Consider the following 27,891-nt stretch of genomic DNA (forward strand, 5'->3'; position numbering starts at 1 on the left):
CTCGAAATGCCATCCCCTGAGAAGAGCAGACATCTCGAAATGCCATCCCCTGTAACCTTGCAAGCACTCCAGAGGATGGAATCGGACAAGAGCTGTCCAGTGCTAAAGCTCCAAGGGACAGGGACAACTCCAATAACTTCCACGTTTACTCTGGTCCCCCAGATCCAGCACTGATGCTTCAGCTCCAGCTCCAAGAGTCCTCAAAACTGCAAATGGCTCAGGGAAGTGATCAGAGTCCAAGAACGAACTGTCTTTATCCAAGAAGGACACCCTCAGGAATCTTGGCTCAGAGGGATCCAAAACAGCAGGTTGGCTTGGAGGGAAAAAAGGGGGTGAAGTAACAGGAAGGCTCACACACCTGGTGGGAGACTGAGCAGTGATTACCCCCATCTGGATTGGAGGAGTTTCCTTACCACCCTATCCACTTCAGCCTCGGATAAACTCCTAGTAGACCTGAGAGATAAGAGTTTGTGGATGGAGATCTATAATGCTTATGGGGAGATTCCTGCAAGAAAAGTGAATGGGGCAGAGAAATTATACGCTCTAGTAGAGTAAGAGGTAACCGGATCAGAGGCAATTTAGATTTCAGAGCAGAGGGATCCCAAATGGTTGGATCAGATGGATACTTCTGGAGGTGGCTCCAAGGAAGAAGCTGAAGATGTGGGATCCAGAAATCTATTCGAGAATATTGGTCCTTGGTAGCAGTCAAGTTTCCCTCTATCAGTTTTCTTTGAGGGGGTTTGTGTCCCAGCTGAAGCAGAGCAAGTGGAAGGGAGAATGCCCTTCAATAGAAGTTTATTCCATCTGAGCATCCTCGAGTTGAAGCTAGCACATATGGAACAATCTGCCATCATCTTAATGGGCAGCACCCAAGCAGTATACACCATTCCCTGTAGGCATCTTGACTTTGGTACTTTATGCCTACAGGGGATACATTTTTTGAAGTAGCAAGTTTAATAGAAATATTTAAAATAACTAAGAAAGCAAGGCTAAGGAATTTTTTTTTTTAAAACCAGGATAAGAAAGAAAAGCCAACAATGGTAGATAAAAATAGCCTAAAAAAGGAGGAGTAGATAAGAAAAGATAGAAGACAGGAAAGTACCAGCAATGGTGCTACAGAGAAATACCAAATACTCAGTAACCACCACAAAGACAGACTAGTACAAGAAAATTACTGTAAATGGAAATTTAATGTCAAATAGAGAAAGGTGACACAATTGGTAAATAAATTAATAAGAAATAAATTTTACAAAGAAATCACTATTTAAACTAAGAATTCACCAATAGCTCAAACAGCGTAAAGATCCAAGTATGTGGCAGCAAACAAGACGAAGGGTATGTTAGGTGGGCAGGGCATTATGAGTAAAGGGAGAAGCCTGAGAGTTTTAGCCAGGGATCTTGCAGAAGCATTAAGAGTCTGTTCAAAGACTCAACAGTTAAGGAATGAAAATACAATATCAGATCCCAGGGGCTCTTCACAGAAAATAGGCTAGCCTCCCTTGAGGGCCATTTTAAGTCTGGTCAATTTCCCTCAAAAGTGAAAATCTAAACACCCTACCTTTGTGTGTCCGAGGTAAACACCTAAACCATTATTGCCAACCTTCTGACACTAATCATAGAAAAAAAGGGCAAAAGTGTTAAATCATCTAAGTCAGAAGATTAAAAAAAATTATTTTTATGTAGCTGAGGCTAAATGGAGTGGGATTCAGAGGCTGATCGCAATGAAAAGCAGCTTGGAAAAAGTAGGCAGGCCGTAATCCTGCCTACAAAAAATATCAAACAGATAAACTTACCCTCTTACTTTCCTAAAGATGGCATCATGTCGTTCTTTGTCATTTGTGGAGTTGACATCTCGTCTAGTGCTTCGTGAAGGGACCCATCTCTGAACATTAGTTCCTGGGGTTTTCCCCAGGTACTCACTAGAAAAAGAAAACTTGCATTGATACAATGTACTCGTAATACATGCAAACATACATCAATTAAAACTGCCACACAATGATATCCATTATCCTACTTAAAAATAAATAAAAAATAAAATGAATGAATGAATGCATTCATGGAGAGATTAACCCACTTCCCAGTTCTTAATTTTATAAAATTATGTTTAACTATGTTCTCGCACCAACCAAGAGGTGCCCGTTCTACTGCGCTCTGAACATAGTAGAACTGAGTATGCAACTCAATGTAACAGCACATATTTACTAAGACTTTCCCCACATGTTGATATTCTATATCCATAGGACTTGAAGAAAATGGACATGAAGCTTTCAGGTACATTCCCACCTCCCAAGGGTGTACACATCCTGGTATGAGCCCAGCACGTCACCTGTAAGACACTCCAATGTTCAATTAATAAACATTTGAAAACTGTACCATAAAATCCATCAGGAACCCTACACCCTTTTTCTTTGTTAAAAAAGTAGTAACATAAGCCCCCATTACAATTTTGCAAAAAGGGAGAAGGCTGCATAAAGCTCGAGGTCACCTGGTCAATGAAGTACACAATGGAAATGACCGCCAATGCACAAAAGTGTAACATCTTGTGCTACAGCAATAACCACGACAGAAATTCTAGTAGGTTAATTGCTTATTCAGCTTTAAACGCAGTCAAGTTTACAGACTACAACTACAGTACCTTACCTTTTACCCCATGGCAAAGTACCAAAGCAAATATTTCCCCACTAAAGAAAGTACAGTTTTGTACCTACCATAAATGTAGATGTCCGAACAGGATAGCATCTGCAGTCCTAACAAATGGGTTGTCCTGTCGTCAGGCAGCCCTTCGGTCGGCCGGATTCCAAAGTCTGGGTCTGGCCTCGGCTGGTGTCGCACTTCACCCGACGTCATCTCTGCTGGTCTTCGGGTATAAAGGCATCAGCCGACGCCATTTTCCTCAGTGTTTCTTGCCCCAGATGCCAGTTGCCCTCTTGGAAAGCTAAATTTTGGGTAAATGCCAATGTTTCCAAAAAGGTAGAAGGCAAACACAAAAAATAAGCATGTATGTACATATATACAAACAAATACACCATAAGAGATCCCCAGCTAGCTATTAGGAGGGTAAATACCCTAGGAGTACCACAGAGGGAAGGAGGGTGGGTAATCCTGACTGCAGATGCTATCCTGTTCGGACATCTACATTTATGGTAGATACAAAACTGTACTATGTCCTTCAAGGATGCATCTGCAGTCCTAACAAATGGGTAGAATACCATAGCCAAACTAGGGGAGGAGGGAGAAGAATTATGGTGTAGTTAGGATCCCTTGCAAAACAGCAGTGGCAAACCCTGCTCGAGATCTAGAGTATAGAGGTAAGTTATAATGCTTGGCAAATGTATGCACGGAGGTCCAAGTAGCCGCCTCAATAATGTCCTTGGTAGCCACTCCTCGTAAGAAAGCTGTGGTAGTGGCTGTAGCCCTTGTAGAATGAGGTCTTATGTTCTGTGGAATTTGTTTTCCATGGTAGGAGTAACAGAATCTTATGCAATTTCCTATCCACTTGGAGATTGTCTGTTTGAAAATTGCTTTTCCTTCCCTTCCTGTTGCATAAGCTACTAGGAGCTGGTCAGTTTTTCTATTGCCCTTGGTTCTGTCCAGGTAGTAGCGCAACTGTCTATGTACATCCAAGGTATGCAGCAGTCTTTCCCCCCTGTTCTGTGGATTGGGAAAGAAGGTAGGTAGGTGGATTGCCTGGTTTAGAGACACTCTGGATACCACCTTAGGCATAAATGTAGGATTAGTTCTCATGGACACTATCTTGATGGAAGATTAGGAAGGGTTGTACTGCCATTAAGGCCTGTAGTTCGAAACCCTTCTTGCTGAAGTAATTGCCAGTAGGAAAGCAGTTTTCCAGGATAGGTGTTGAAGATCTGCTGTTGCTGCTGGTTCGAATGGAGGGAGTGTCAATTTTTCTAGCACGAAGTTCAAGACCCATGCTGGTAATGGTGGTTTCCTAGGAGGTTTTACATTCTTGATTCCTCTGAGGAACTGCCTGAGTAGAGGATGTGAGAAGACAGGGGGATCAAGCTGTATTCTGCAGAAATAGCTGATGCATGTATCTTGATGGAGGAATAGGACAGGCCTGTATGGAGAAGCTCTGCCAAATACTCCAGGATGTTGGCAATATCTATCTTTGACACATCTTTACCTCTTTCAGTACTCCAAATGACAAACCTTTTCCATTTTCCTGCATAGTTCCTTCTAGTTGAAGGTCTGCGGGCCTCAAGGATAATGTCTTTAACCCTTTGGGATAAATCTGGGTTAGTTGCTCTTATGTAATGTTCCAGGCAGCCAGTTGCAGAGTTTTCAGGTTTGGATGCATGATGTTGTAGTCGCTCTGAGTTAACATCAAAGGAATCAGGGGTAGTGTCCACGTTTCCCCCCCGAGACATGCTCCTCAGTAATGGGTACCAATGTTGTCTTGGCCAATTTGGAGCTATCAGAATTATCCTTGGACGTTCCTCTTTGATTTTCAGTAGTACCTTGTGCATCAAAGGAAGAGGAGGCATATGCTGTCAGGCCTTTCCAACTGAAGGATAGAGAGTCCACCTTCCAAGCAAGTGGGTGGTATGTCCTTGTACAGAATTTCTTGAGCTGGTGATTGAGTGGGGATACGAATAGGTCTATTTGTGGCATTCCCCATTTCTTTGTGATGGCCTTGAAGATGTCCGGGTGTAGCATCCATTCGTGAGCATCCGAGGTAGTTCTGCTTAACATGTCTGCTAGGGTGTTTTCTTTTCCCGGTACAAATATTGCCTGTAACTGAATGTTGTAGCTCAGAGCCATATTCCATAGGTCCAAAGTCATTCGGCATAGGGGGTACGAATGAGTGCCTCCCTGTTTGTTGATGTACCACATGACTGTGGTGTTGTCTGTCCTTATCATTAATTGGCCTTCTTTGAGGAATGGTCTGAAATTCTGGATTGCTAGTTTTACTGCCAGCATTTCTTTTTGATTTATGTGCAGGTGCAGCTGATCTGGAGTGCATAATCCTTGAATGCATTTGTCCAGCATGTGGGCCCGGCAACCTAGGTCTGAGGCGTCCGTTGTGATGGTTTGGCTTGCTTGAATGTTGTGGAAGGGCAAACCTGGGTTTGACTGGCATGCTTGAGCCCACCATAGGAACTCTTGTTTCAGGCATGGGATTAGTGGTATTTCGGTTTCTAAGCTGTGCCTGTGTTGAGACCATAAATTCTTTAGGTACCACTGTAGCTTTCTCATATGCAGTCTGGCATGGGGACCAGGATTATGCATGATGCCATGAAGCCCAAGGCCTGCAGTACTTTCCTTGCTGTTAGTTTGTTCTGCTTTGTTAATGCCAAGAAGTAAAGAGGAGTTGTTCTTGTTTTTCTGCAGTTAGGAATGCCATCTGTTTTACTGTATCCAATTCTGCACCCAAGAATGTTCTTGTTTGGGATGGTATCAGTCTTGACTTTTTTAAATTGACTGTGTATCCCAGGGCTTGTAGTAAGCAAATGACTCTTTGTAAGTCTTGTGTCAGCTTGGTTTTGTTGTCCGCTTGTATCAGGCAGTCGTCCAGGTATGGATAAATTTGGATTCCCTGTAGCCTGCAATGAGCGATTACTGATGCCAGGCATTTCGTGAATACTCTGGGCAGTAGATAAGCCAAAGGGCAATGCTGAGAATTGATAATGCTCTGATCCTGCAAGAAATCTGAGGTATCTTCTGCAATTTGGTCGTATGGGGACGTGCAGGTATGCCTCCTTGAGATCTAGAGTTACCAGCCAACACTCCTTGCCCAGCATGGGAAGAAGTTGCTGTAGGGTCAGCATTTTAATTTTGGAACAATGATGAATGTGTTTAAAGCGGACAGGTCGAGAATAGGTCTCCAACTTTTCTCTTTTCTTGGTACTAGGAAGAGTCTGGAGTAAAATCCTTTGCCCTGTTCTGTAGGTGGTACCCTTTCCACAGCTCTCATCTTTGTTAATTGAGCTATCTGTTTTAGAGCTTCTGTTTTTTGATTTGGTGGTAGGTTTGGCATTCCTCTTTTTACAGGTAAGGTGTGGAAATGAAACCTGTAGCCTTGGTCTATAGTTTGCAAAATCCACTTGTCTCTTGTGATAATAGTGCCAATTTTTTGAAAATAAGGCTAACTTTCCGCCTAAGGGTGCTGCTATTTGTTCCCTGGTAGGCGGTGTCAGAGCCAAGTCACTGTGATTGTCCTGTTGCAGTGGCAGTGGTTGTATCTGTGCCTCGCTGGTTATTGCCTTGCCACTGGCGTCCTCTGTAGGCACCTCCTCTGGATTGATTTCTGCCTCTGGAACGTCTATTCCTGCCTCTCTTGAGATTTAGAGGAGTCTGGAAAGGACCAATTTTTGGAAGGCCAGTTCCTGCTAAACCATGGGGGCTGAACCTGTAAGAAATCTTTAACTGTTTGTACAGATTTTGCCTTTTCTTCCATTTTCTTCATTACTTGCTGGGCAGGAGAACCAAATAGACTGACCTTATCCATGGGAGCATCTAATAGCTTTGCTTTAACATGATCCGGCAAGACCTGTTCTTTCAACCATGCATGCCTTCTTATAACTGTGCCAGTCATGGCTGATCTAAATGAAGCCTCCAGTACATCATAGCCACATTTTAAAGAATGGTTACTAACCTGCTGAATGTTATTCACCATTTCTAAAACATATTTCTTATCTAAGGAATCATCAGAGGACAGTTTCTTAGTTAACTGATCAAGCATAAACTCTTGGTATTGGATCATATGAAACTGACAGTTCAAAGCTCTAGCTGAGAGAGAAGCAGAGGTGTATACTTTTTTACCCCATCTCTCTAAGGACCTGGATTCCCTTTCAGAGGGGAGAGGGTTTTTCGCTGAGGTCGGCTACTGCCTTAGGCCCCTGGGAGATAGTCTCAGGATCTGCAAGGGGAGCCTTGTATAAGTGGTGATGAGTGTCCGGTACCCTGTAAAACCTATCGGGCTTGGCAGGGGCTGGAGGTAAATTATCAGGAGCAGTGCAAACATCATTAAATGCATCATCCACAACAGGAAGAACTGGAGGTATAGCTAAGGGCCTATGTTGTGCTAAGTGTAGAAAAGTCCTAAGCCTTTTTCTTGAATCTGAGAAATCTTGTCCCTGCCATTGGAATTGCTCTCTCATGGCATGTAAGGTTTCCCCAAAGGAAAATTCCTCTGGTGGAGAGGCAGAAGGTATAGATTCTTCAGCATCGGAATCTTCATAAGTAGAAAAAGGAGCCTCTGGATGGTCTGTATTGTCTGAATCATCAGAAGAGTCATCTGAGGACACTGGCTCAGGGGGCTCTGCTCTAGGTCTCTTTTCTGGAGGTTGAGAGGCCCTATCTGGGTGAGATTGGGATCCCCTTATTAAAGAGATGAGATCCTCTGCCAGAGTAAGCATTTGGGAACTGGAACTGGGCCTGTGAGAGGGGGCTTAACAGGCACAGACTTAGCAGTTTTGGCTGCTTTAGCCCTGGCAAAGGCCTTTATAGACATGGCTGCAGGAGGCCTAGCAGCACCACGTGCTGGGGTAGAGACATCCAAAGGGATGGTGTCCGATAATTCTAGAGGAACAACATTAGTAGGCAAAACTTCAGAGGCTGATTCAACTAGGGTAGCAGGAGCCTCGGTAGTAGTCATGGATTCGGCTGAAGATTGACCCGTTTGCTCGGTTTCGGCCAAAACCGAGACACTCGCGGTTTGCTTAACCGTGGTTTTGGCCGAAACCGCGGACCGCGAGTGTCGGTCTTTTTCTTTGCGTTTCTTAATTTGCGAAGACGGAGGATCCGACGGCATAATGTACGCAAAATCTGAGCCGAAAAAATGTTCAGCAAACTCCAACCGACGCCTAAGCGTTTGTCGGTTGAAAGAAGCACAGGCTAAACAGGCTGCTACGTCGTGGTCTGGGCCTAAACAAGGTAAGCAGTAAGAGTGGAAATCTTTATGAGGTATTTGTTTCCCACAAGTTAAACAGTTATTCACTTTTTCTGACATCGGCTGAGGCAAGAAAGAGTCCCCAACGGGGTACTTAGCTTTTTAGAAGTCTTCGAAGTAGTATTCGGTAGTAGTAATCTCTGGATCTGACCGACCGGCACTTGCGAACAGCTTCTGCTTGGTGCCACGGCAAGAAAGACTGAGGAAAATGGCGTCGGCTGATGCCTTTATACCCGAAGACCAGCAGAGATGACGTCGGGTGAAGTGCGACACCAGCTGAGGCCAGACTTTGGAATCCGGCCGACCGAAGGGCTGCCTGACGACAGGACAACCCATTTGTTAGGACTGCAGATGCATCCTTGAAGGACATCAGGCTAAAGCATACTCTGAAGAATGGAAGACTTAAAACTCACTTGGACTAGATGTTTTGCTTGTAGCATCTAGAAATGTGTGAAAAGAAATAGACAAAGCTGGTTCAAATGCCTGGAGTTCAATACATTTTTCTGAATTGCAACAGCAGCAAACATAATCTTGTAGAGCATTTACTGACCGCTTGAAATGGCCTGTTGCTGGGATACTACTTTTCAACAGCTAAAAAAATGTAGCAGAGGCTAAACAGAGTTAGCCAGCTATATGGGAAAGTTTAGAATGCTTGGCAATTGTACCTACCATCATACATGGATATCTCCGCCAAAGAATTTTTTTACCTACTGTAGCCCAGAAACTGCAGGATCCTTTTCTCTTTGCTTTAAATGGGAAGGAAAGAATGAGCAGCCGAACGCTGTTCGAGTGGCAGTAAATACACTTGTTTTGACAAAGGAGGGATTAGTTTTATGAACTTACTCTGCCTACTTTAGTTGCAGGCTCTCATCTGCAAGGAGCCACAGACATCCTCCTGGCCAAAATCAAAAATAATTTTTTTTTTCTAGAAAAACGTAAATGTGTAGAGACACTTACTGCAACTGTAATCACAGTATGTTCAGTGGGGTAGAAGCACACAATGTGGGATACAGAAAAGTACAGTTTGTACACTTACCATAAATGTAGATGTTAGAGTGTATTACATGTTGCAGTCATTACATTTGGGTAATCTGCTGGCAGGTTGCCCTCAGTCAGCCTGAATTTCAAAGTCTTGGGTCCTGCGTCGGTTGCGGTCTCCTCTTCCACAACGTCAGGTCATCAGGGGTATAAAACAAGTAGCCAACGCCATTTTCTTTAGTTTTTCTTGCGCCAGACGTCAGGTGCCCCCAAAAACCCAAAAAGGTAGCAACAATATATATATAAAAACTACATATACATGCATCAATATAAACTTTACCTTCATCTACAAGCAAATACACCACATAGGTTGTAGAAGATAGAGAAGGAAAGAAAAGTACAGTTTTGTACCTACCATAAATGTAGATGTCCGAACTGGATAGCATCTGCAGTCATAACAACTGGGTTGTCCTGTCGTCAGGCAGCCCTTCAGTCGGCCGGATTCCAAAGTCCGGGTCCGGCTTCGGCTGATGTCGCACTTCACCCGTCATCTCTGTTGGCCTTCGGGTATAAAGGCATCAGCCGACGCCATTTTCCTCAGTGTTTCTTGCCCCAGATGCCAGTAGCCCTCTTGAAGGCTAAAATTTGGATAGATGCCAATGTTTCCAAAAAGATAGAGGTAAACACAAATATAAGCATGTATGTACATATATACAAACAAATACACCATAAAAGACTCCCCCCCACCAGCTAGCTATTAGGAGGGTAAACATCCCAGGAGTACCACAGAGGGGAAGGAGGGAGGGTAATCCTGACTGCAGATGCTATCCAGTTCGGACATCTACATTTATGGTAGGTACAAAACTGTACTATGTCCTTCATGGATGCATCTGCAGTCATAACAACTGGGTAGAATACCACAGCCAACTAGGGGAGGAGGATAAAAGTAGATTATGGTGTGTTTAGGATCCCTTGCAGTACAGCAGTGGCAAACCCTGCTCGGGATCTGGAATATAGAGGCAAATTATAATGCTTGGCAAATGTATGCACGGAGGTCCAAGTAGCCGCCTCAATAATGTCTTTGGTTGCCACTCGTAAGAAGGCTGTGGTAGTGGCTGTTGCCCTTGTAGAATGAGGTCTTATGTTCTGTGGAATTGATTTTCCATGGAAGGAGTAACAGAATCGTATGCAATTTCCTATCCATTTGGAGATTGTCTGTTTGGAAATAGCTTTTCCTTCCCTTCCTGTTGCATAGGCCACACAAAGTTGGTCAGTCTTTCTGCTACTTTTGTTCTGTCCAAGTAGTAGCGTAGCTGTCTATGTACATCCAAGGTATGCAGTATTCTTTCCCTCTGTTTTGTGGGTTGGGAAAGAAGGTAGGTAGGTGGATTGCCTGGTTTAAAGACACTCTGGATACCACCTTAGGCATAAATGTAGGATTAGTCCTCATGGACACTCTATCTTGGTGGAAGATTAGGAAGGGTTGCACTGCCATTAAGGCCTGTAGTTCTGAAACCCTCCTTGCTGAAGTAATTGCCAGTAGGAAAGCAGTTTTCCATGACAGGTGTTGTAGGTCTGCTGTTGCTGCTGGTTCAAAGGGTGATAGTGTCAACTTTTCTAGCACAAAGTTTAAGTCCCAAGCTGGTAATGGTGGTTTCCTTGGAGGTTTTACATTCTTGATTCCTCTGAGGAACTGCCTGAGCAAAGGAGTCTTAAAAACAGGTGGATCAAAGCTGTATTCTGCTGAAATAGCTGATGCATGTATCTTGATGTAGGAGTAGGACAGGCCTGAATGAAGAAGTTCGGCCAGATACTCGAGAATGTTAGGCATATCTATGTTTGACACATCTTTTCCTCTTTCAGTACTCCAAATGACAAACCTTTTCCATTTTCCAGCATAGTTCCTTCTTGTTGAAGGTCTGCGTGCTTCAAGAATAATGTCTTTAACTCTTTGGGAAAGTTCTGGATTAGCTGCTGCTATGTGATGTTCCATGCAGTCAGTTGCAACGTTTTTAGGTTTGGATGTATGATGCTGTAGTTGTTCTGAGTTAACATCAAAGGCATCAGGGGTATTGGCCACATATTGATCCGAGACATGCTCCTCAGCAGTGAGTACCAGTGTTGTCTTGGCCAGTTTGGAGCTATCAGGATTATCCTTGGATGTTCTTCCTTGATTTTTAGTAGTATTTTGTGTATCAAGGGAAGAGGTGGGAATGCATATGCTGTTAGGCCTTTCCAGCTGAAGGAGAGCGAACCCACTTTCCATGCTAGTGGGTGGAATGTCCTTGTGCAGAATTTTTTGAGCTGGTGATTGAGAGGTGATGCGAATAGATCTATGTGAGGCATTCCCCATTTCTTTGAGATGGTCTTGAAGATGTCCGGGTGCAGCTTCCATTCGTGGGCATCCGATGTGGTTCTGCTTAATATGTCTGCTAGAGTATTTTCTTTTCCCGGTACAAATATTGCTTGTAACTGGATGTTGTAGCTGAGTGCCAGGGTCCACAGTTCCAAAGTCATTCTGCATAGGGGGTATGAATGAGTGCCTCCCTGTTTGTTGATGTACCACATGACTGTGGTGTTGTCTGTCCTTATCAACTGGCCCTCTTTGAGAAATGGTCTGAACTTTTGGATTGCCAGTTTTACTGCCAGCATTTCTTTTAGGTTGATGTGCAGGTGAAGTTGATCCTGTGTCCACAATCCTTGCACGCATTTGTCCAGCATGTGGGCCCCCCATCCTAGGTCTGAAGCGTCTGTTGTGATGGTCTGGCTTGCTTGACATCTGCGAAAGGGTAGGCCTGGGTTTGACTGGCATGCCTGAGCCCACCATAGGAACTCCTGTTTTAAACATGGAATTAGTGGGATTTCTGTTTCTAGGCTGTGTCTGTGTTGGGACCATAAATTCTTTAGGTACCACTGTAGTTTTCTCATATGTAGTCTGGCAAATGGGACCAAGATTATGCATGATGCCATGAAGCCCAAGGCCTGCAGTACTTTTCTTGCTGTTAACTTGTTCAGTTTTGTTAGTGCCAAGAAGTAAAGAGGGAGTTCTTTTGTTTTTCTGTAGTTAGGAATGCCATTTGTTTTACTGTGTCCAATTCAGCCCAGGAATGGCCTTGTTTGGGATGGTATCAGCCTTGACTTTTGTAAATTGACTGTGTATCCCAGTGCTTGTAGCAAGTAAATGACCCTTTGTAAATCTGTTGTCAGCTTGCTTTTGTTGTCCCTTGTAGCAGGCAGTCGCCCAGGTATGGGTAAATTTGAATTCCCTGTAGTCTGCAATGGCGATTACTGATGCCAGGCATTTTGTGAATACTCTGGGCAGTAGATAAGCCAAAGGGCAATGCTGAGAATTGATAGTGCTCTGATCCTGCAAGAAATCTGAGGTATCTTCTGCAGATTGGTCGAATGGGGACGTGCAGGTATGCCTCCTTGAGATCTAGAGTTACCAGCCAACACTCCTTGCCCAGCATGGGAAGAAGTTGCTGTAGGGTCAGCATTTTGAATTTTGGGACAATGATGTATGTATTTAAGGTGGACATGTCGAAATTGGTCTCCAACTTTTTCCTTTCTTGGAACTAGGAATAGTCTGGAGTAGAACCCTTTCCTTGCTCTGCTGTTGGCACTCTTTCCACAGCTCTCATATTTGCTAACTCCATTATCTGTTGTAGAGCCTCTGTTTTTGATTTGGAGGTAGATTTGGCATTCCTCTTTGACTGGTGAAGTGTGGAAGTGGAACCGTAACCTTGATCTATGGTTTGTAAAATCCACTTGTCTTTTGTTATGTAGTGCCAGTTCTTTGAAAATAAGGTTAACTTTCCGCCTAGAGGAGCTGCTATTTGTTCCCTGGTAGGCGGTTAGGGTTAAGTCACTGTGGTTGTGTTGATGTAGTGGCAGTGGTTGTGTCTTTGCCTCTGTTGTTTCCTTGCCACTGTCGTCCTCTGTAGGCACCTCCTCTGGATTGGTTTCTGCCTCTGGAACGTCTATTCCTGCCCCTTTGAGATCTTGTGGAGTCAGGAAAGGACCAATTTTTGGCAGGCCAGTTCCTGCTAAACCTTGGGGGTTGAACCTGCAAGAAATCTTTAACCGTTTGAACAGATTTTGCCTTTTCTTCCATTTTCTTCATAACCTGCTGGGCAGGTGTACCAAACAAACTTGTCTGATCCATAGGAGCATCTAGCAACTTAGCTTTAACATGATCCGGTAAAGCTTGCTCCTTTAGCCATGCATGCCTTCTTATCACTGTGCCAGTCATGGCAGACCTAAATGAAGCCTCCAGTGCATCATAGCCACATTTTAAGGAATGGTTACTAACCTGTTGTATGTTATTTACCATTTCTAAACATATTTCTTATCAAGAGATTCATCAGTGGTTAGCTTTTTAGTTAACTGATCAAGCATAAACTCTTGGTATTGTATCATGTGAAACTGACAGTTTAAAGCTCTAGCTGAAAGAGTAGCTGAAGTGTAGACCTTTTACCCCATCTGTCTAATGACCTTGCTTCCCTTTCAGAAGGAATAGGTTTTTAGCTATGGTCGCGGCTACTGCCTTGGGACCCTGGGATATAGTTTCGGGGTCTGCAAGTGGGGCCTTGTAAAGGTGGTGAGGAGTATCTGGCACCCTGTAAAATCTGTCTGGTTTGGCAGGGGCTGGGGGTAAAGAATCTGGAGCGGAGCAGACATCATTGAAAGCATCATCCACCACAGAGAGAACAGGAGGTATAGCCTAAGGGCCTGTGCTGTGGAAGGTGCAGAAAGGTCCTAAGTCTTTTCTGGAGTCTGAAAATCCTGTTGCTGCCATTGGAACTGCTCGCATGGCATGTAAGGTTTCCCCAAAGGAGAATTCTTCTGGTGGGGAAGCAGCTGGAATGGATTCTTCAGCATCAGAGTCTTCAAAATTGGAGAAAGGAGCCTCTGGCTGGTCAGTTATGTCTGATTCATCAGCAGAATCATCAGAGGACACTGGCTCAGGGGGCTCTGCCCTAGGTCTCTTCTCTGGGGCTGAGAGGCCCTGTCTGGGTGAGATTGAGATCCTCTAATTAATGAAATTAAATCTTCTGCCAAAGTAAGCATTTGAGAACTAGAAGAGGGCCTGGTTGTAGGGGGTTTAACAGGCACTGTTTTAGTAGTCTTGGCTGCTTTAGCCCTGGCGAAGGCCTTAATGGACATGGCTGCTGGAGGCCTAGCAGCACCACGTGCTGGGGTAGAGACATCCAAGGGAATGGTGTCTGATAAGTCAGTGGCAACCACCGTAGTGGATAAAATTTCTGAGGCCGATTCAAGAGTGGTAGCAGGGCCTCAGTTGTAGAGATAGATTCAGCTGTACTTTGATCAGTTTTCGGTTTCGAAACTGAGACACTCTTGCTTAACCATGGTTTCGCCGAAACCGCGGACGCGGTGTCGGTCTTTATCTTTGGGTTTTGGCAGATTGGGTAGTCGGAGGATCCGACGGCATAATGTACGCAAAATCAGAACCGAAAACTGTTCTGCAAACTCCGACCGACGCCTAAGCCGGTTGAAAGAAGCACAGGCCGAACAGGCTGCTACGTCGTGGGCTGGGCCTAAACAAGGCAGGCAATAAGAGTGGAAATCTTTATGAGGTATTTGTTTCCCACAGGTTAAACAATTATTAACTTTTTCTGACATCGGCTGAGGCAAGAAAGAGTCCCCAGTGCCTTAGCTTTAGAAGTCTTCAAGTAGTATTCGGTAGAAGTAATCTCTGGATCCGACCGACCGCACTTGCGAACAGCTTCTGCTTACAAGAAAGACTGAGGAAAATGGCGCCGGCTGATGCCTTTATACCCGAAGGCCAACAGAGATGACGTCGGGTGAAGTGCGACATCAGCCGAAGCCGGACAAGGACTTTGGAATCCGGCCGACTGAAGGGCTGCCTGACGACAGGACAACCCAGTTGTTATGACTGCAGATGCATCCATGAAGGACATCTCCAGAATGAAAGGGAGATGGGCAGGCGGGAAAAATTGACTGCAACAATGAATACACTCGAACATCTACATTTAAGGCAAGTGTACACATAGGTTCATAGGTTCATACTAGGCTATCTGCCCTAGGGCATTTATAAGCCTAGCCAGAGTGTGTTTGGCTTTCGCCACCCATTTTAAATTAATTTTGCTATGCCTTTTTTTGAGGTTAGTATACAGTGCCTCTGTCTAACAGTGACACAGAAGTGATAGCCGGGGTAAACCTACGATCTCCCATCCACTCATCAAGATTCCTCTTGAAGAGAGTCAATGTGGGACTCTGCCTAACCTGGACTGGGATTTTATTCCAGAGTGAAGGGAGTCCCTGGGTTATGAATCTGTCTCTCCAGCATGTCCTATTTATTTCAGTGCTGAGGTTCAAGTCTCTCGGCCAGCGAGCTCGATGGGATTTGGATTTTCTGAGGTGCAGCATGTCCATTAATTCCGTTGGACATGGCTTTATACGCCAGGCACAGATCGCCTCTGAGCAGGCTGTATGCCACTGAGTAGAGCTGGAGTTTCTTTAACCGGGCAGCATATGGCATCTGTTTGAGCCCTTTGATCATCTTGGTGAGGTACTTTTGGGGTCTTTCCAGTTGCTGCAGGTGTCTGGTAAGGTACATCCCAAAGGGCATTGTACTCAATTATGGGCCTGATGAGGGAAGAGTAAAGAGGCACGATGACCTCCCTGATCTAGATGTGAATCCCTTCATGATTAGGTGGGCTATATAAAATGTTTTTCTAACCACTTTGCCACGTGGTTGTCAAATGAGAGATTGCTATCAACTTGGGTCCCCAGGTCCCTAATGACTTCTTCTGTACTTAATGGATTACCACCTATGTGGTAATTTGTGGGCACTTTGTTTTTGCCAAAGGGGATGACTATACACTTTTTGGCGTTTAGCTTGAGGCCATGGCTCTGGCACCAGTTGTCTGTTTTTATGAGGCCCTTTTGGAGGATGCTTGTGTCGGCTGGAGAGTTGATTATGGCGCCCAGTTTGCAGTCATCTGCGTACTTGGTCAGCCACAGTCCTTCCATGCTGGCCTGTACCGCCAAGAAATATATACCGAACAAGAGAGGTCCCAGGACTGAGCCTTGTGGGACGCCACTTGTAACTGGTTTGGAGTCTGACATGGCTCCAGCAATTCTAACCATGTGGGTTCTGTCCTTGAGCCAGTTTGCAACCCATCTAGTGACATAGGGGTTTATATTTAAGCTGGTGAGCTTATCTATAATGCCCGAGTGGGGTATTGTATCGAAGGCTTTTGCGAGGTCCAGGTAGGCTGTGTGGACCACCTTCCCCTCGTCAATGGCCTTGGTGACTGTTTCAAAGAAATCGACCAGGTTTAAGAGGCAGGATCTGCCCTTAAAGCCAAACTGGGTAGGATCCAGTACATAGTACAGTTGTGTACCTACCATAAATGTAGATGTTAGTGTGTATTCACTGTTGCAGTCGGCCTGAATTTCAAAGTCCTGGTCCGGCGTCATTTGCTGTCACCTCTTGCCTGACGTCAGTGCGCCAGGGGTATAAAAGATGCAGCCAATGCCATTTTCTTCAGTTTTTCTTGCCCCAGATGTCAGGTGCCCCCAGAAGGGTAGGTTAAGAAATTATGACAATAAAAGAGCATACACTAAAATAAGAAGTTATGTACTCACCATAACGTTCCATCTGAGTAGGTAAATTTCAGCAACCTATGGGATTCGGATCCGACCTCAGATCAGAGCCGGCAGTTTTCAACCGCTTTAGATCCAAGCTCCAAGCTCCTCCCCCTACCCATAATCCCCTGCCAACCCTGACTGACCTCAGATCAAGTTTGCCCAACAGCAGAGACTGCTATAAAATTATCATTCTCAAGATAAGTGGGTAAACCCCATGGACCAGAGTATGAAGACATTCACAAGTGAGGGGGCAGGAGGGAGGGACGGTTGCTGACAAATGAAGTTTACCTACTCAGATGGAACATTATGGTGAATAAATAACTTCTTAATCTGAAGTAGTTAACTTCATTTGTGCAGCAACCTATGGGACAGAGTCCCCAGCTACCTGAATCTTGGGCGGCCTTCATGGAAAGATGTTCCGGAGCACTGCAGAGCCAAAGGATGCTCTCCCTCTGGAGATAATGTCCAATTTATAGTGACTGATAAAGGTATGAGATGAGGCCCAAGTGGCTGCCGAGCAAATATCATCCAAAGAGACTCTAGCTCAAAAAGCCACAGAGGTAGACACAGAACGAGTAAAGTGGGGATTGACTCCCTGAGGTGTGGGCATGCCCGAACTTTCATATGCTAAAAGGATACACTGTGAAATCCATCTAGACAGTGTGACTTTAGACACAGATTTACCCAAGTTAAATATGGCAAAGGAGACAAACAACTGGTCGGATTTCCTATGACCAGATGTCCTCTGGATGTAGAAGCGAAGTTGTCTATGCACATCCAGTTGTCTATGCACATCCAATGAGTGTAATTTGTATTCCCCTTTGTTATGGTGATTAGGAAAAAAGACAGTCAGGTTAATGGACTGGTTAATATTAGACTTGGAGGCAACCTTGGGAAGAAAGGAGGGATTGGTCCTGAGGTAAACTCTATCCTTGTGAAAGGTCAAGTATGGGGGTTTTACACAGAGGGCCTGTAGTTCAGAGACCCTTTGAGCCGAGGTAATAGCGACAAGAAAGGCAGTTTTCCATGACAATAATTTAAGATCTACTGTAGCTGCAGGCTCAAACGGGGGAGCTGTCAAGGCCTGAAGCACCAGCGTTAAATCCCAAGGAGGGACTACATCCTTCACTGGAGGTCTGAGCAGAAAGGTGCTCTTCAAAAAGGTGTTGCATAATTTCATGGTGATCAAAGGGCCCAGTTCATTTCCACGTGATAATGAGAGATAGCTGCTAGTTGAACCTTGACTGTGGAGGAGCTAGCCCCCTGATGGAACAGTCCTGACAAAGTCTAATACAGCAGGCAAGGGAGCTGTAAAAAGGATCCAAATTTTTGCGTTCCGCCCAAATGGAGAAACGTTTCCATTTGCTGCTATAGATCTTTCTAGTAGAAGGCTTGTGCGCTGCTACTAGAATAGTTTTAACTGGGGAAGAGATGCCGGGAGTCCTAGCTACGAGTGGAACTGGAGCAGCCAAGCTGTGAGCTTGAGGTTGACCAGGTTCAGGACTGGGAGATCTAGGAGGTGGGATATTAGATCCGGACTGGCATCCAGAATCCAAGGAGGATTCACCAGATGAGACCAAAGGTAATGGAAACCAGGTTTGACGAGGCCAAAACGGGGCAATGAGGATAATCCTGCTCCCCAACCGACTGGCTTTCTGAAGAAACTTCAGCATCAGGGGAAGAGGAGGGTAAGCATAAAAAACACTGGGAGGCCAAGCATGCACCACAGCGTCTCTCGGGAGTTCCCCGGAGGGGGAACTGAGAGCAAAGTAGTCGTAACATTTTGTGTTCGAGGGAGAGGCAAAGAGATCGCAACAGAGTTGACCCCATTTGTCGAAAATCCGATTCGATATCTCAGGATTCAGAGACCACTCGTATGGTAACAGGATGGTGCGAGTTAGTTTGTCCGCTAGGATGTTGGACCATCCCGGAATGTGCGTTGCTATGAGAAAGCGGTTGGTGGAGATTGCCCATTCCCACACCCTCATGCCTCTCGGCAGAGTGGTAAGCCTGGTTCCCCCCGGTTTGTTGATGTACCAGACAACTGACATTGTCCATCTGAATCGCAATTGTTCCTACAGGAAGAAGGTCCTGAAGTGCTTGCAACGCTAACAGCACTGCCCTCATCTCTAGGACGTTGATATGCAGTGAGGTCTCCGTGAGGTCCCACGTGCCTTGGACTGTCCTGCCCGAACAATGCCCCCCCACCCGAGGCAGGAGGCATCCGTGGTTACCGTGGCTAGTGGAGGGGTCATAGAAAAGGGGCGTCCTTGCTGGAGGTCCGGGGATTGGAGCCACCGTAGGAGGGCCCTCTTGCAAGCCCTGCTGAGTGGAACGGGATGGCTCAGAGGATAGTGAAGAAAGGACCACTGCACCTGAAGGGTCCATTGTAAGACCCTCATGTTCAAACGTGCCACTGGCAATAGGTTGATTGCTGCCGCCATCGAGCCAAGAGCCCTCAGGACCAATTCCGCCGGGGGAGCTGGAGATTGCAGAATGGCTTGCACATGTAGCCTCAGGGTTAGTAGCCGGTCTGAGGTCAAGAAAGCTAGGAGTTTGTTCGTGTCTAATCGGGCCCCTATGAAGTCTATGGTCTGAGACGGAGTAAGAGACGACTTCTCTATGTTGATGGTGATTCCCAGCCGGGGAGCTAGACTAAAAGTAGTTTCTGGCTGCACAGAGTAGATGCCTTGTCGGGGTGGTCAGGAGCCAGTCGTCCAGGTACGGGGAAGACCTGAATTCCATGGAGCCTCAGGTGGGCCACTATCACTGCTAACACTTTGGTGAACACCCTGGGGGCTGTGGTGAGACCAAAGAGGAGGACCCTGAATTGGTAATGACTGGCTCCTAGCCGGAAGCGGAGGAACCTCCTGGATCGCCTGCCCATCAGAATGTGGTAGTACGCATCCTTGAGGTCTATAGAGCACATCCAATCATTCTCCCGTAAAAGGGGGAGAATGGATTGAAGAGTGACCATGCGGAACTTCTCTTTGGTTACTGACAGATTCAGGGAAGAGAGGTCGAGGATTGGTCTTAAGTCCCCCGTCTTTTTTGGCACCAAGAAGAACCTGGAGTAAAACTCGGACCCGCACTGGTCTGGGGGAATGTGTTGGATGGCTCTTTTTTCCAGCAAATGTTGCATTTCCATTGCAGCAGCCTCCCTCTGATCGGGTGGGACATCGGGGAGGTATCTGGGGCTGCGTGGGTAACGAGAAAAGGGAATCTGATATCCTCTGGATATGATGCGAAGCACCCAGCGGTCTGTCGTGATGGACTCCCAAGCTGCTGGGTGCTTCGAGAAACGCCTCCTGACTGCCTCCAGAGTGGAGCAGTCGGACAACCCCTCAGAGGTGTTGCGTAGGTTGGTCCGAAAAGGGTTCTCTGGATCCAAAGTTCCGCGGGCCTCCTCTGCCTCTAGGGTGGCATCTACCCTGCCCTCCTCTGCCTCGGAAGGGCTGGGAGTCCGGAGCGGGACGGGACTGTTGCGACTTCCGGAACCACATCTTCTTCTGTCCCTTTTGGTTCTTAGAGAAGGACCTCTGGGGTGCAGAGAAGCTGACTCAGACGGCAGACGTCTTCCTGTCCTTTTCGTTCTGGACCAAAGTATCTTGCACGGTTTTGCCAAAGAGGGCAGAACCATCAAAAGGGGCATTAGCGAAAGGCGCCTTAAAGGGTTCCGCAAAATCACAGTGCCGGAGCCAGGCCTGACTTCTCGTAACGAGGCCCGCTCCGCTGGCTCTAGCGGCTCCTTCCGTGGCATGAGACAGTAGCCGCAGAGGTGTTAGATATGGATCGTAGAGTGGCCATCCGGGTGGAGTGCAATTGTTTGTCCTCCGCCGACATGGACTGGGGGGGGGGTGACGCAGCGTACTCTGATAAGGTCCCGCTGCAGTTGGAGCACATGTGCCATGTAGTTCAGCGACCTCACAGAGAAGGTAGCCCAACTAAACACCCGCTTCCCTAGGCGGTCCATCGACCGAGATTCCTTGCTCAGGGGATGAACCGAGGGACTCTCCTGAGCAAGTTCCCTCTTGGTGGCCACCGCCACCAACATGGCATCTACAGGGGGGCCTTTGCTCCAGTGGGATTTGTCGGAGGGTGGGCTGAGAATCTTGTCCGGGCACTTGGGGACTGGCTCCACAGTGCCCGGCTCCTTCCACGCCCTGGTAGTAATCAAGTCTACCAGGGGTCGGCCGGGACACCCAAGAGGTAGACTGGTCTGCTTCAAATGCCTCCAGGAACACGGATTCGTCCGAGGTAGGCTTTGGGGCAGTCCACCCCCCCCCTTATTCTGAGCATCTCCATGATGTCACCAAATGAGACATCTGAGGGGGGTGATCTTGGGGAGCCTTCCCCTTCCTCCAAATCCGTGTCCTCAGTCAAGGACTTGGAGGAGTCCAGGTGCCTCCTCTTGCACCTTCGCTTGTGAGGAACCTCTTCGAGGGGGCTGTCCAAAGAGGTCTCACCAGCAACGTCTTGTTCCAATGGAACTACCTGGGATGTCAGAGCAGGCTGTCCCTGGGGCCAGGTGATGGAAGTCGGACCCAACTGAGAAGGAGTGCAGGGTGGAGCTGTGGCAAGGGCCAGGGGCCTGGAATCCCTCGACAGAACCCTCTCCACATTGTCGAATGCCGAGGGAGAGCTGCTCTCTCTGGAATCCGAGAGCAGACCCTTCCTCTGATCAGACGGACGGATCGGAGCCGGCGCCGAAGCGATCGGATCAGATGGATCAGCATGCTCCGACCTGGACGTGGCCGAAGACATACCGATACCGCCGGATCCGAAGCTCAGCCCTCGGCTCAGAGAGCTCAGATCCAAAGAAAATGCACCCAACATACTCGAGGGAAGTGTCGGCGCCTAAGTACCAGAGACTATCGGCGCTGACACACCCCCGGCTCCAAGGCTGCCTGGCTCCGAAGACTCCGAACCCGGGAAACGGAGAAGGAGCTATCGGGGCAAAGAAGGGGGTCAACCTCCCCCCCGGACAGGGGGGAGGCAGGAGCACTCCCATCTGCAGTTGGGCCTGGAGGAATCTTCTAATCATCCGGTCCAAATCTGCATCGTTGAGACTTCAGGTAGATCTTGACGAGGCCACCGGGGCGGGAGTGCCGCCTCGATGACCTCGACGGAGATCGGGTCTCCTCCTCAGGACCTGGTGAAAAGCACGGGGACCGGATCAGTGAAGGAGATGACCCAGAAGTCCAGGAGGGAGAAGCCCGCTTAGCCAGGTGGGGGCCGAAGCGGAGGCCTCGGCCCGCCGCTTGTGGTGCTTCTCCTTCCTCCTCTCTTTCCTAGCCTCCCTCTCCTCCGGGCCTAAGGCGGGAGGTTGAGTCCCGGCCGGAGGGGAGGGAAGCAAGAGTGGCAGCCGCCACAGCGGAAGCCACGGGAGGACCGGAGGTAGAAGCAGAGTCCAGGGGCAGAAGACCCGCCAGAATCAGCTTAGACCTCCGGTCGAGTGCCCTGGGGTTGAACGTTGCACAGATGGTACAACCAGAGGACAGGTGTTCAACCCCAAGGCACATCACACACAGAGAGTGTGGCCATCCGCTGGGGACAGCTTATGGCCACACTCGGTGCACTTGGAAAACACTAACTTTGGGGCCTCAGACATTCTAGAAGGTAAAAAGCACACACACTAGGCCCCAAACACACACACACAACCCTGATGGAACCACGAAGGAAGGGGGAGATTAGAATATGGAACAAAATAAATTAAACTAAGATGGTTCTAAGGGATAAGGGACCTGAAAAACACAGTCACACCAAGAGTTAAGGAAAAAGGGATAGACAAGTTAAATTTTCTCACAAAATGGACGAAAAACGCCTGGAACTCAGGATCAAGTGAAGTAAACCGCGGCAAAATAGATCTGAGGTCAGTCAGGGTTGGCAGGGGATTATGGGAAGGGGGAGGAGCTCGGAGCTTGGATCTAAAGCTGTTGAAAACTGCCGGCTCGGATCCGAGGTCAGATCCGAATCCCACTGCACAAATGAAGTTAACTACTTCAGATTAAAACATTCTACATCTACAAGCAAATATACCACATAGGTAGTATAGTAGAGAAGTGCAGATAAGCCCCAGCAACGAAAAGGGGGACGGTGGGTGAGTAACGTGGACTGCAACAGTGAATACATTCAAACATCTACATTTATGGTAACTGTACTATGTTCATAGTGTTTCACTGTTGCAGTCATTACTCTTGGGTTGAATCCCAAAGCTGAGGTTGGCTGGGCCTAAATAGAATTAGGAGTGGCTATGAGGCCCTGCAGAACTGCAGTGGCGAAGCCTGCTCTAGATTTAGAGTAAAGAGGTAAGTGGTAGTGCTTTGTAAAAGTGTGCACTGAAGTCCAAGTTGCAGCCTCCAAAATGTCCTTAGTTGGTACTCCTCTGAGGAAGGCTGCTGCTCTGGTTGAGTGTGGCCTGATGCCCTTAGGCACAGACTTGCCATGTTGAGAATAGCAGAAACGAATGCAGTGGGCTATCCATTTGGAAATTGTCTGCTTTGAGATTGCTTTTCCTCGAGATCCTGCAGCATATGCCACTAAGAGTTGCTCAGATTTTCAGAAAGCTTTAGTTTTGTCCAAGTAGAAGCGTAGCTGTCTATGTCCACAGAATGTAGAAGTCTCTCCCCCTTATTCTGTGGGTTCGGATAAAAGGTAGGCAAATGAATTGTTTGATTAAGAGCCACAATGGACATTACCTTAGGCATAAATGTTGGGTTTGTCCTCAGAGAAACCCTGTCCGGATGGAAAATTATAAAAGGTTCAACCACCATTTGTGCCTGTAATGCTGAGACTCTTCTTGCTGAAGTTATTGCCTGAATTTTGGAATGTCCAGAAAAGTGTTTAGAATAGACAGGTCCAGTATTGGTCTCCAGGCTTTGTCCTTTCTGGGTACCAAGAAAAGTCGTGAGTAAAATCCTTGTCCCTGCTCCTGTAGTGGTACTCGATGAATGGCCCCCATTGTCCATGAGGGATAAAACTTGCTTTTGTGCCTCTGCCCATTGATTGTGTGGCAGGTCTGGCATGCCTCTTGCCTTTTGCAGGGTTTGAAAGTGGAACTTGTAGCCCTGAGACACTATATTCAAGACCCATTTGTCCTGGGTGATCATGTGCCAGTGCCAGTCTTCCCCCTAAAGGAGCTTGTAAAAGTAAGTGCTTGCTACTGGTTGAGGAAAGTCATTGGGACTGTTTCCTATAAGGTTGAGATTTGTCTTCTCCACTTTTGTATGTAGAAGCACCCCATTGCTTAGGCCTGTATGAGCCTTGGGGCTGGGATCTGCCTCTAGGGCATCTGTACCTGCCTCTTTGTGGTCTGTCTGACACTGGAAAGGACCAATTTTTTGAAGGCCAGTTCCTGCTAAATCTAGGTGGTTGTACCTGTAAGAACTCCTTAACTGTCTGCATAGAATTAGCTTCATCCTCCATTTTCTTCAACACCTCTTCTGCCTTAACACCAAACAAAGTATCATGCTGTAATGGAGCATCTCATAATTTTGCTTTAACATGATCAGGCAGATTCTATTCCTTTAACCAGGCATGCCTCCTAATCACAGAACCCGTTACAGCGGCCCTACAAGAGGCCTCCAAAGAATCAAAACCACATTGGAAAGTATGTTTTCCCACTTGTTCAGCTGCATGCAATAAATCCTGCATTTCCTTGTTTTCAGGACATTCAGAGTTAGTCAACATTTTCTGTTTTAATAGTGACATTAGGTATTGCTAATATTTAAGCATATGAAATTGACAATTTAAGGCCCTTACAGCCAAAGTAGCCAAAGTGTAAACTTTTTCCCCAATCTGTCCAGTACCCTTGAATCCCTATCAGAGGGGACAGGGTTTTTAGCAGTGGAAGCTTCGACTCCCTTAGGACCCTGAGATATGGTTTCTGGGTCAGCAGCAGGGTTTTTATAAAGAAATATATGGGAATATGGGACCCTGTAGTATCTGTCTGGCTTTACTGGTGCAGGGGGTATAGAGTCTGGAGAAAGGCCGGACTCTGTAAAAACATAATCTACAAAGTCCAGAAAGTACAGTTTTGTACCTACCATAAATGTAGATGTCCGAGAGGAATGCATCTGCAGTCCTTACAAATGGGTTGTCCTGTCATCAGGCAGCCCTTCGGTCGGCCGGATTCCAAAGTCTGGGTCTGGCTTCGGCTGGTGTCGCACTTCACCCGACGTCATTGCGGCAGTTTTCGGGTATAAAGGCATCAGCCGACGCCATTTTCCTCAGTGTTTCTTGCCCCAGGTGCCCTCTTGGTAGGCTAAATTTGGATAAATGCCAAAGTTTCCAAATAGTAGAGAGCAAACACACAAAATAAACATGTATGTACATATATACAAACAAATACACCATAATAGATCCACCTCAAGCTAGCTGAAGATTGGTAAGTACCCTAGGAGTACCTCAGAGGGGAAGGAGGGTGGGTAATCCTGACTGCAGATGCATTCCTCTCGGACATCTACATTTATGGTAGGTACAAAACTGTACTATGTCCTTCAAGGATGCATCTGCAGTCCTTACAAATGGGTAGAATACCATAGCTAAGCTAGGGAGGAGGAAATGAGAATAGATTATGGTGTAGTCAGGATCCCTTGCAAAACAGCAGTGGCAAAGCCAGCACGGGATCTAGAGTATAGAGGTAAGTTATAATGCTTGGCAAATGTATGCACGGAGGTCCAAGTAGCAGCCTCTATAATGTCCTTGGTAGCCACTCCTCGTGAAGAAAGCTGTGGTAGTGGCTGTGGCCCTTGTGGAGTGAGGCCTGATGTTCTCTGGAGTTTTCTTTCCATGGTAGGAGTAACAAAGTCTAATGCAATTTCCTATCCATTTGGAGATTGTCTGTTTAGAAATTGGTTTTCCTTCTTTTCCTGTTGCATAAGCTACCAGAAGCTGGTCAGTTTTTCTATTGTTTTTTGTCCTGTCCAGGTAGTAGCGTAATTGCCTGTGTACATCCAAGGTATGTAAGAGCTTTTCTCCCCTGTTCTGTGGATTGGGGTAGAATGTAGGAAGGTGGATAGCCTGATTTAAAGAGACCCTGGATACCACCTTAGGCATAAATGTAGGATTTGTTCTCATGGACACACTATCTTGATGGAAGATCAGGAAGGGTTGTACTGCCATTAATGCTTGTAGTTCAGAGACCCTTCTTGCTGAAGTTATTGCCAGCAGGAAGGCAGTCTTCCAGGATAAGTATTGTAAGTCTGCTGTAGCTGCTGGCTCGAAAGGAGGCAGAGTCAGTTTTTCTAGCACAAAGTTCAAGTCCCATGCTGGCAATGGAGGTTTCCTGGGAGGTTTTACATTTTAATTCCCTCAGAAACTGTCTGAGCAGAGGATGAGAAGACAGGAGGATCCAAGCTGTACTGTGCTGAAATAGCTGATGCATGTATCTTAATGGAGGAATAGGACAGGCCTGTGTGGTAGAGCTCAGCCAAGTACTCCAGGACGTTGGCTATGTTCACCAGTGTCACATCTTGCCCTTTTGCAGCACTCCAGATGAGATATCTTTTCCATTTTGCTGCATAATTCTTTCTTGTTGAAGGTCTACGAGCCTCCAGGATTATGTCCTTAACCCTTTGGGATAAATTTGGGTTAATTTCTGTCATGTAATGTTCCAGGCAGTTAGCTGCAGAGTTTTTAGGCTTGGATGCAGAATGTTGTAGTTGTTCTGTGTCAGCAGTAATGGGATCAGTGGTAGTTTCCATATTTGTTCCCTGGACATGCTCCTCAGTAGTGGGTACCAATGTTGTCTTGGCCAGTCTGGGGCTATCAGAATGATCCTCGGACGTTCCTCTTTGATCTTGAGAAGCACCTTGTGCATCAAAGGAAGTGGTGGGAATGCGATGCTGTCAGGTTTTCCAACTGAAAGATAGGGAGTCCACCTTCCAAGCAAGTGGGTGGTAAGTCCTTGTGCAGAATTTCTTCAACTGGTGATTGTATGGGGATGCAAACAAGTCTATTTGTGGTAATCCCCATTTTCTTGTGATGTCTTTGAAGATGTCCGGATGCAGCATCCATTCGTGGGCATCTGTTGTAGTTCTGCTTAATATGTCTGCTAGAATGTTTTCCTTCCCTGGTACATAAATTGCCTGTAACTGAAGGTTGTAACCCAGAGCCACATCCCATAGGTCTAGTGCCAGCCGGCATAAGGGGTATGAGTGTGTGCCTCCCTGTTTGTTGATGTACCACATAACTGTGGTGTTGTCTGTCCTTATCAACAGCTGGCCTTCGTGGAGAACAGGTCTGAACGCCTGGATTGCCAATTTTACTGCCATCATTTCTTTTAGGTTTATGTGCAGATGCAGTTGGTCTTGAGTCCATAGGCCTTGAATGCACTTGTCCATCATGTGTGCCCCCCAACCGAGGTCTGAGGCATCTGTCGTGATAGTTTGTCTTGGATGACTTTTGCTGAAGGACAGTCCTGTGTTTGATTGACAGGCCTGAGCCCACCATAAGAACTCCTGCTTCAGGGGATCATTGGGATTTTGGTTTCCAGGCTGTGCATGTGCTGAGACCACAAATTTTTTAGGTACCACTGTAGCTTTCTCATATGAAGCCTGGCATGAGGGACCAGAATTATGCAGGATGCCATGAAGCCTAGAGCTTGTAACACTTTTCTTGCAGTTAGGTGGCTCTGCTTTGTTAATGCCAAGAAGTAGAGAGGAAGTTGTTCTTTCTTTTCTGCAGTTAGAAATGCCATTTGTTTTGATGTGTCCAGTTCTGCACCCAGAAAGGTTATTATTTGGGATGGAATCAGCCTTGACTTTTTTGTATTGACTGTGTATCCCAGGGCTTGTAGCAGATAGATGACTCTTTGTAAGTCTTCTGTTAATTTGTTTTTGTTGTCCGCTTGTATCAGGCAGTCGTCCAGGTAGGGATAGATTTGAATTCCCTGAAGTCTGCAATGAGCGATTACTGATGCCAGGCATTTCGTGAACACTCTGGGCGAAGTAGATAAGCCAAAGGGCAATGCTGAGAATTGATAATGCTCTGATCCTGCAAGAAATCTGAGGTATCTTCTGCAAATTGGTCTTATGGGGACGTGCAGGTATGCCTCCTTGAGATCTAGAGTTACCAGCCAAGACTCCTTGCCCAGCATGGGAAGAAGCTGCTGTAGAGTCAGCATTTTGAATTTTGGAACAATGAGGAATGTGTTTAGAGCGGACAGATCTAGAATAGGCCTCCATTTGTTTTCTTTTCTTGGTACCAGGAAGAGCCTGGAGTAAAATCCTTCCCTTGCTCCATAGATGGTACCTTTTCCACAGCTCTCATTCTTAATAATTGAGATATTTGTTTTAGAGCTTCTGCCCTTTGAGTAGGTGGTAGGTTTGGCATTCCTCTCTTTCCTGGTAGAGTATGGAAAT

General features: G+C 46.5%; 1 protein-coding gene across 1 annotated transcript in view; it reads right to left on the minus strand.

Moving 5' to 3' along the window:
• Positions 1-27,891, minus strand: part of EIF4G2 (eukaryotic translation initiation factor 4 gamma 2) — a 1,765,983-nt gene that overhangs the window by 1,394,306 nt on the left and 343,786 nt on the right. Inside the window, exon 4 of the mRNA XM_044059276.1 lies at positions 1,794-1,919. Coding sequence (XP_043915211.1) covers positions 1,794-1,919 — 126 coding nt within the window. The remainder of the gene's footprint in view (positions 1-1,793; positions 1,920-27,891) is intronic.

This window comes from Protopterus annectens, chromosome 17.part0, assembly GCF_019279795.1.
Source record: "Protopterus annectens isolate FY-2018-M chromosome 17.part0, PAN1.0, whole genome shotgun sequence".
Lineage (NCBI taxonomy): Eukaryota > Metazoa > Chordata > Ceratodontiformes > Protopteridae > Protopterus > Protopterus annectens.